The sequence below is a fragment of the Myotis brandtii genome, unplaced genomic scaffold, assembly GCF_000412655.1.
Source record: "Myotis brandtii unplaced genomic scaffold, ASM41265v1 scaffold499, whole genome shotgun sequence".
NCBI lineage: Eukaryota > Metazoa > Chordata > Mammalia > Chiroptera > Vespertilionidae > Myotis > Myotis brandtii.
Window position 1 is genome coordinate 1,688,834 of NW_005369027.1, and position 10,086 is coordinate 1,698,919.

The window sequence follows — 10,086 nt, forward strand, 5'->3', positions numbered from 1 at the left end:
CCGGGGTGGGGAAACCCCCCCCCCCAGTGCACAAATTTTTGTGCACCGGGCCTCTAGTATATGTATATGTATATATATATATATATAAGCCCAGTGACCAAATGGCAGAACGACCAGAACGACAAGTCACTGTGATGCGCACTGACCACCAGGGGGCAGACGCTCAATGCAGGAGCTGCCCCCTGGTGGTCTGTGCGCTCCCACAGTGGTAGCGCCACTCGGCTGACCAGGATGAGCAGTGCTCCCATGTGGAAGGCCCCCTGCCAGGGAAGGCGCTGGCTTTCTTTTAAATTCATGTCAACTGAACCCATGATGAAGGCAGAGCCTTATCCTGGGGGTATATCCAGCCAAGAGGTGGGAATGCCTCAGTTGACCTTCAAAGCCAGGTGCCGGGAAATGGGTTCTTATCTAAATCTAGTCAAGCACCAGGAATGAATGCGATTCACACCACCCGGAGGTGACTGTTTACGAGGAAGCTACAAGAATGCACGCATTCCCCCTTTTACTTAACCTTAGTAAAACTTCCTGGTATTTGGCTACAAATAAAGGTTGCTGTGCTGGCTCTGGGCCCTGTTCATCTCTCAGAGAGCAGACGCCACACCTGGTCCCAGCTTTCCTCTATTTCTGTCTCAGTCTTGTTTTATTCAATTTTCCTTAACCTTCTCGCGTTCTACTCGAGATTTCATCAACCCCCGAGTTCTCTCTCTATGCGCTGGTTGCAAGAAGAGAGAACGCCATCCCCCCCTTATCCCCACAGTGGGCCGATCCCTGCAGGCCATGCCCCCCACCAGTGCACGAATTTGTGCACTGGGCCTCTAGTCCTATATAATAAAAGGCTAATATGCAAATCAACCGAACGGCAGAACAATTGATTGCTATGATGCGCACTGACCACCAGGGGGCAGACGCTTAATGCAGAAGCTGCCCCCTGGTGGTCAGGGCGCCCCTACATGGGAAGCACCACTCACTCAGAAGCCAGGCTAATGGCTGGCAACTGCAGCGGTGGGAGCCTCTCCCGCCTCCACAGCAGCACTAAGGACCCCTCAGGGGATGTCTGACTGCCGGCTTAGGGGACCCCCCCCCCCCGCATGCACGACTGTCATGCACTGGGCCTCTAGTTTAAAAATAATGTGAAAAAATAAAAATAAAAATAAAAATAAAAATAATGTGAAAAACACATTACTAAAGAATTCTAAAATGTTTTCCTATGGCCAAGAAAAGCTAAAGTAATTTCAGGTAAATAAAACATGGTTTAAAGACTGAGCCACCAAAAGTTAAGAAATTCTTCTTTTAAAAAAATAATTCCAACAATACAATTGTACATAGCACAGATTTTTCTTGCATATAATTGCCACAATTCATTAAGATATAAAAATAATTACTGCCTTGTAAACTGCATCAGCCTGGGAAAAATATTTATAGAAGCTGAAAGGAATCAAACCATGGGCTCTCTGATTCAGTCTCTTCACTAATGCTCCCCACTTTTCTACTTACTAAATTTTGGGGGCAATCCTAGCCCCCAAAATCCTTATAACAATGTGTGAATACATTTCTTCTATTAGGTTTTAATAGGTATCTCAAAGTACCTGATATGCTTTATAGCCTAGGAAAAATAAATATCTATGAAGTGAAACTTGATTTATTCAAAGCAATTTTAAAAATACAAGGAGTTTGTAAAAAATTATCTTCAATAGTGCTACCTTTGTATGTCATATTAGGGACATGGAGCCCTAAGAATATTTACTAAAGAGATGACAGAAACTAGACCACCAATGCTGTCATGTGCAACAAGAATCTTTAATAAATGCCTAAACTGAAATCAACCATACTCCTGGTTCTTTCAAGCAAAGTATATGGCTCACTTCCAATCAGATAAAAACACTAATATACCAAATGCAGAGAAAAATCATAACTTCCAAGTCCTTTTAAAAAGCCTCTATTTGTTAAATTGCTCAGATTAGACAACTATTGCTATTATTGTCTTCTCTGTGGGTTAAAGATTCTATAAAGCATGTACCAAACCAATGCATCCTACAGAGAGATACATGGCAGACTTGCTACAACTTAACTAATCCAAGCTCCAATATTCGCCACCAAATCAATCGACTGGGCCTTGGATAGTAGCACAGCATAGCATTAGACAACAAAGGGATATAGAATATGATCTATAACAGAGGAGAGAATAGACTGGGGAGTACAATGATAGGTTTTTGTTCATTTGTTTAAATATTCTTCATACCACACAGGGTATAATGAAGTACCAAAGTGGTATCACAATGCAAGATCTTGGTAAAATAATGATTTCAAAAAGCCATCAAATAGAATGGCAAGGAAACAATCTGTGCATTAGTATTTCATCTGCCTCAAATAAAAGATACAACTATAAATAATTCTAAACATAAGCACAATTTAGTGAATAAGGTAGGAGACTGGTAGACTTAAATTTTTAGATTCAATTTATAGTTGTTCGCCAGTCACCTGCTGTTTTGACAAGTTACTTACCAACTTGTGCTGCCATTTCTCCGTAAATTTATCCCCTAAGATGAGGATAATTCTTGCAAATTGTGTCACAAGCATTTTGAAAGGAACCATGAGTTATTGTGTAATGCTCTTGAAATTCCTCAGATGTAGGGTCCTACACAAAGTAAAGTATTATTATACATCTCTCTAACAGTAGTCATCTGTTTGCATTATGATTTTTTTGTTCCTATTCTTGAACACTGTGATTCTTGGGCACTAACCTTTCTCAAAGTGTCCAAAGCAAGCCTCCACATATCATCCATTATCTTTCACTTCCTCAGAAGGTACAGTTAAAATTAGGAGTTATAAAACATAATGAGCTGCTCTGGTATTACATGCTTTGGTTCAATAAGAAATATGTGGAATAATTTGGTACTTTTAATCCACTCTTAAGTGAATAATTTTATTTTCCACATTTATACATTTATTTTCTTATATTACCTTTTAAATTACAATTATATTTTAAGCAGTTCATTAATAGATTTATGTTTTATGAACAAGGAGAGCAGGTCAGAAAATAAAGCAAGAAAGGCAAGCCAAGTAATTACTGCCACATAAACAAAATACTTTATTGGAATGACCCAACAGTAGAAATGAGCCCAGCCAGCTCACTGCCTGAGCATCAACCCATGAACCAAGAAGTCAGGATTCGATTCCCAGTCAGGGTACGCGCCCGGGTTGCCGGCTCAATCCCCAGTAGGGGGCGTGTAGGAGGCAGCTGATCAATGATTCTCATCATTGATGTTTCTCTCTCCTGCTCCCTTTCTCTCTGAAATCATTAAAAATATAATTTTTTTAAAAGAAAGAAATTACCATTTTGGGCTACAGGAAACAGAATCAATGCTTATAATTTTTACAACTTCTGTAGAGAGTTGAGCACAAGCTACAGTAAGTTTTATTATACTATTTCAAACTGCTAGCTTTGCTAACCAAATTAGCCTTTATTTCAAGAATAAAACATATACATTTAAAATTTTAGTTGGTGTTGGTGCAATATTATATCTTTAAAATAGAACTCTCAACCTTCTTTATTGTTCCTAAAATCGCTTCTCTTTGAATTTGGAATGTTCTCTTATTTGCTAGCCTAGTGATGGTTAGTCTCTTAACCTTTTAACTTCAGTTTCCTCATGTAAAATGGGGACCATAAAACCTGCCCCCGCTACCATACAAGACTGTTGTAAGGATTAAATGAGATAATCTACTTGAAAGAATTTTACAAACCATAAAAAGCTATCAAAACGTCACCTTTTAACAGAACTGTATCACATTATTTACAAATTATGGTCATAAAATAGTTTAGTATTGTTTCTTACATGAAATGGAAATACATGTGCAAAACATATTACAAGAAACAAATGGAAACACATGTGCAAAACAGCCACCAAATTTTACCTATGATTTGATATATAGTGAGTTAATGATCTTGTTAGGAAAAGTACACTTCCTATGTTATTTTTAAATCTTTAGACGTGAATTTGGAAAGATAAAAATAAAACAATTAATTTAGCTGCACTGGTCCACAGTGGTCGGCAAACTCATTAGCCAAATATCAACAGTACAACAATTGAAATTTCTTTTGAGTGCCAAATTTTTTAAACTTAAACTATATAGGTAGGTACATTGTTTGTTATTAACTTAATTAGGGTACTCCCAATGCTTAGGAAGAGCCACACTCAAGGGGCCAAAAAGCCGCATGTGGCTCGCGAGCCGCAGTTTGCCGACCACGGGTCTAGCATTTTGAAGTGTAACATATTTATTTGTTAGCTATGAATTAAGAAACTGAGAGCCATTAGCTAAAAAAAATTAAAAAGTTAAAAATAATTCTTATGAAAGAAAAATGCATACAGTGGGACCTCGATTCTCAAACGTAATTCATTCCAGAAGGGTGTTCGAGAAGCGAACTGTTTGAAAACTGAATCATTTTTTTCCCATTAAAAAGAATGTAAATTGAATTAATTCATTCCAGACCTCCAAATGATTCCGTTTTAACTTTTCTTACAAACAGTGCATGTCTAATGTACTGTTTAATGTATAAACACACGCTTCTTTTTTATCAAACCACCCGTAGTAGCCTTAAACAAATCACTTTCAGCACTCCTTCCAGGGGTATCTTTCAGGAAGTCGGCATGCAGCATCTTTATATATCACTGCCTCCAAAATGCTGTCACTGGCTTAACTGTCTTTTGTTTATCCAAATCAACAACAGTGTTTCAATTGCCTGTAATCATTGTATCTTTCACATCCTTAACAACATTAGCACTCTTGATGGCTCCTTTATATTTTAAAATTGTGCTAATCTGTGCATTTCCCCAGCAACCAGAGCAAAAAACAGTAACAAAAAACAAACAAGCAAACACACACACACACAAACCCCAAAATAATATTCCAGCACAATTTCCTGAGACGTTAACAAGGTAAGGTTAAGCTGTAACTGACTCATACTGGTGCATTCTCTCCTTTGTGGCCTGAGATGCTTTTTGTCATGCTGACTTATCAGCATGAAAGAGTTGTCAGGTTGAGAATCAAAATTTTGTTCGATAACAGACATTTCTTTCCGTGAATAACTTGGTAGAGAACTGAACTGTTCAAGATGGGAAATTTCAAGAACCAAGGCTTGACTCTACATGAAAGTGAAATAGATGTTCACTTTCTAAGGAATAAATGAGAAAGAGCTAGTAGTGATAGCAAGGGGTATACATAAAAAAGAGAAAGTTGTTGAACCATGGGCATAATCTGCACTCTTGGTATACAAGGAAAATCAGTGAAAACTTCCTCTATGGTTTCTAAAAAGTATGAATGAAACTTCTCCCGATAGGCTATAGATTAATTCCATTTAGCTACACTGTACGGCCGAGTCCTCCAGTTGGTTATCAGATTCTCAACAATAGCTTATCCTTAATGAATGAGGCCACTTTATTCGTTATTATAGAATACTTGTATGGTTATAAAGCCAGCCTCTGTAAAAAAAAACACACAATTCTTAGCTCCCTCCACACATGTTTAAAGCTCTGATGAAGAGAATTACTATGTTTACAATTTATAACATGGTCCTAGAAATTCAACCAGACTCACTCTATTACCAGAAGACTTTAAAACCAATTAAATAAGAATTTATGTTCTAATTCAGTCCTCAAACTCACAAATTTTAAAAAGGGTTGGAGAAGGCACACATTTAAATCTTTAAGAAATTATTCCAAAGGGAAATAATTTTGGTTAAATACATTCAAATTTTCCTCTCAAGCACCTTAAATCAAAACTGAGGTTAAAAGTCCCTATCAGCCCATCCCATGTGGCTCAGTGGTTGAGCATCGACCCATGAACCAATACGTAGGTCCTGGGTTCGATTCTGGTCAGGGCACGAGCCCAGGTTTCGGGCTCAATCCCCAGTGGGGGTGTGCAGGAGGCAGCCAATTGATATTTCTCTCTCTCTGTCCCTTCCTCTATCTCTAAAATCAATAAAAACAATAAAAATAAAAAAAGTCCCTACCACCTTTCTTTGACTTTTACTTTCTCTTACCTCTGTAACCTAGGTACACTTCAATATGTCATTGAAACTGGACTTCTGGTAATAAAAAGCTTTTCTCAGAATTAGGATCCCGCCCTTAAAAAACTAAGTTATTCTAAGCCCCAGATTTCTTTTCTGGCTATTTAAGTGATCAATGATTGAATTGAACTTAAGACTTCATTGTCTTCCAGAAATCTTTCTTTAATTCTATTCCACAATGACATTTCCCATCATTTAAATTTCCTAGACTCAAAGTAGGTATCACATCATGTCAAATTTCAATTCTCTCCAGTTATTTCATTTATACATGCCTTAACTCCCAACCCAGGCTCTAAATTTTTCAAGACAAAGTTTATGCCTTTTATTTCTCTATAGCATATGATGTACCCTGGACAATGAGGCAATCCTAAAGAGATATCATATATTAGGTAAACCCACCCTCCCAAACTCTTATTACCAAATAATGCTTCCAGGATGAATCAATAGGGTGACATAAATGTCACAATGCAATCATCACAATGTCAGCATGACCACAAAGAAGCTTCTAGCTAGTTAAGTTTCTCAGAATCTTACCTATAGAGTTAAAAGCTGTTCCAGGCAATATAATCATAATACTATTTGTGCAGTGTCTACCCCTGTCCTAGACACAGAACAGGTGTCTGTTCAATTAACATTTAAAAATTTTAAAGCATAGTAAATTTCAGTAACTATACTGGCAATTTCTATGTGCTGGCTTTGTACTTTCTACTTGCCTTTGTAGCCTCTCAGAAATTATTAAAGCAATACAGAGATATGTTTAGTTATTTCTGTGGGGCATGTTAAATATAAGAATAGCAATAGCCCCATACTATGAAAAATCTCAACCTGAGGCAGCATTCCAAGCTAGGCAAAATGTAAAGGATTTATCTGCCACTAGCAGTGATAAATACTTATCAGTAAATTACCATTCACATCTACCAACATAACTTCCATGCCTAATATTATGAAAATCTGATGATTCCATAAAATATTCTTAATGAGATAAAGTACATACAAGAAAGCTGCCATTTACCTTGAGTTCTGCAATAATTAAACCTACTGTATTAAGCATCACTACCATTCATCCAAAATAATTATATTACAAATTAAGGCAGAAGAAAAGAGATTAAGACTCTAACAAGAAAGGATGAAAACCATACAGCATTGACAAGTAGAAGAGCGAAGTTTGGCATGGTGGTAAGATGGTATAAAAGAGGAATAATATGCCTTAATTTAATGCTTTAATATACCTACATTAACCTCCAAAGTAAACTAACACTAGAAACCTCTTAAATAAAGAAGTTGTAAAGAAAAAAACTGCCACAGAAAATATACTTAAGTGCCATATTGCTGAAGTTAAAAGAAACTAAATACAGCTGCAGTTTTATCTGAATTTACCACCTTAAGAGTTAATTTTTAGTTATTATAATTAAAGCAAAAAATTCACATAACAATGATATTTCTAAGTGTGGTGATACTTGATTTTAAAATATGTATAGCCAGGAAAACAGAATAAAATATGATCAGATTCCTCAAAATTCTCATTACCCTGCAATTATTTTAAAACTTGTTTGTATAGCTACTACAAAATCAGGACATCTCAGAATCACAAAACCTTTAATAGTTAGTGGTGCTAGAGAAGGAGAATAAAAGATGTTATTTAAAATGCTACAACAGGGAGAAAAATAGAAGCATTATATATATTAGGAAAGTAAAATGCTTTCATATTAATATTTTTCTTTCTAATGTATGAAAAACAACACAAAGTTATGCATTTAAAATCTGCCCAAGGTCGCTGAACAGTACTTGTTAAAAAAGACCTGCATACTATATACTCTGTATCAAATATACCTAAACAATGTAGGCAATGTAAACAATGATTTTTCTCTATTTGTTTACATCACCATAATTATTTTCTGAAACAAGGCTTCATACAGTAAGGTTTTATAACAGTAGGAGTTAAAAAAGGAAACCACAATATAAAGTACTTAGGAGTATGTAAATATAAAGGATATATTTAAATCCTGGTTTGCTTTTAAAGTTTGACAAAAAATATGGGTCTAGGACTAGAGAAACTATTTGACATGTCAAACTTAAATGATATAATTATTAGAAATAACAAACAAATTTTCAACTTACCTGGTTTCTTTCTGGATTTTTCATGACCTAGCTGTCCCAGATCATTGCATCCACATGTGTACACTGTTCCATCATCCAGAACAAATACAGTATGCCTGAGTCCACATCCTACATCTCGGACTTTTTTGTTTATAAAAAAGTCACTTTTTCTGGGCTCTAATACAATTTCTTCATCAATTCCACCCAAACCTAGCTGTCCAAAAGATGCATTTCCCCAGCATAACATGTTTGTAATTCTTTAGGTCTTCCAGTTTCAACAAAAAACTCCCTTCTGAAACACTGGAAAGTTGGAGGTATCCCTATGGCTGAGGAGATAGAAAAAAAGTTAAGATGACTTCAAAGGAAATATGATGTATTGTTGCTCTTTCAATTGCAAGGCTACAATAACTATTATATAGTAAACATTAAATCCATCTCACAATATGCTACATATAAGCATCATTCAGTTTCAAAAACCAATCAGTTGTATTTTTTAAAATATTTGCTATAGAAACATGTAGCTCTCTCCATGAGCTCTGTAAAAGTTTAAACATTTAGTTTTTACTTTATCTTGTGATCCTCTACTACAAATATTATAAGTATCTTGATGAAATTAATCCTTTTCTCCTTTTTGCTTTAAATAATTTCAATGGAAGAAATAAGACATCCACTGTCTCAACAATCAAGGAAATTACACAGTGAAAAACTTAGCCAACTTCAGAAACATAAAACCCTGAAATCTCCCTGAAGCCACAGCATAATTAAACCTTCTAATACCTACCTCCACATCAACAGAAAACTGAAGTTCTGATCTGTAATAGAAAACCAATAATGGAAACTTTAAATTTCCCACCATTTAAACGACTTCCAATTATTCATGCCAATGTTGAGGCCCTAGAGAAAATTATTCTCTTGCCAGGCCTCGATCTTAACGACAATCGCCTCCAAAGATCATACTTATAAAAATAAAAAATAAAAATCGTAACACTCCGACCTCACTACAACTTTAATTTTAAAACTAAATCAATGGACATAATTGTCATACTCACAAAAGAAAACACGCAGTTTAATATCGAGATTCTCCCCCAAATTCAACATTTGTCTATTAATGAGTGGTAACCGCGACTGGAAAACATTCCCCCTGGGCCATCAATATCTATCTATACCTCCGAGACCATTATATGAGGATGGAAAAAAAAAACAAACAACCCGCAAGCAATTCCAGCACGGCCGACCTTTCAAAAAATAGGCATGGGGGCTGGGCCATTGATAGCTGGGTGGCGAAATCGGTCGAACTTTCCAGCACATGGAGTATTTCTGCGTTTGTAAAGACACAGATAACAGAGTCCAGTTCACCTAAAGCCACCCGGGCCTTAAAGGACATCGCATCACTAAGTAACACAATGACAGGAAGTCCGCCTGGTGCTCGCGGCAGTCACCCACGTTCATTATTACACAGAACCTGCGAAGTTTCAAAACCCAACTTTCCGACATTCGGGCGAGCCGGTGCCCACGCCGTCCCATTCCACGACCCCATCCATTCACACAAGTTGGATCTCATTCTTTTGGAACATCAGAACTCGATCGTTCCCGAGAGCTCTGCATTGTTTCCCCCGGGGGGAAAAAATAAATAAAATTTTAAAAAAATTTTAAGAAGAGAGGACAGGAAAAATACCCCTTGATTTCAGCGCACGAGGTTTAACCATCCTTTTCTTTTCCAAGTCTGAAGGGGTCTAAGAAAGGCGTCCTCCCGCCAGCAACAGGTAGGGGGGCTGAGAAGCAGTTTTCATTCCCATCGTATTCCCTGGACGTCCGTCCACTCAGACCACTTCGGGGGGACCAGGGGGGAGAACCCGTCTGCGCACCCCCAGCCTCGCCGGCCGACCAGTTCAGCTCACTACGGCAGCCGCCCGCCCGCACAAGTC

At 37.2% G+C, this 10,086-nt stretch overlaps 1 protein-coding gene across 4 annotated transcripts in view; it reads right to left on the bottom strand.

The window, feature by feature from the left end:
• Positions 1-9,634, bottom strand: part of HERC4 (HECT and RLD domain containing E3 ubiquitin protein ligase 4) — a 101,915-nt gene extending 92,281 nt beyond the window's left edge. The window contains exons 1-3 of one of the 4 annotated variants that reach the window (XM_014548161.1): positions 9,371-9,634; positions 8,943-8,973; positions 8,183-8,487 (exon numbers count right to left, since the gene is read on the bottom strand). In XM_014548161.1, coding sequence (XP_014403647.1) covers positions 8,183-8,408 — 226 coding nt within the window. In that variant the 5' untranslated portion in view covers positions 8,409-8,487; positions 8,943-8,973; positions 9,371-9,634. Of the gene's footprint in view, positions 1-2,502; positions 2,627-8,182; positions 8,488-8,942; positions 8,974-9,370 lie in introns of those variants that run through there. The other 3 variants (XM_014548162.1, XM_014548163.1, XM_014548164.1) reach the window with 3 other exon arrangements.
• Positions 9,635-10,086: the final 452 nt, after the last annotated feature.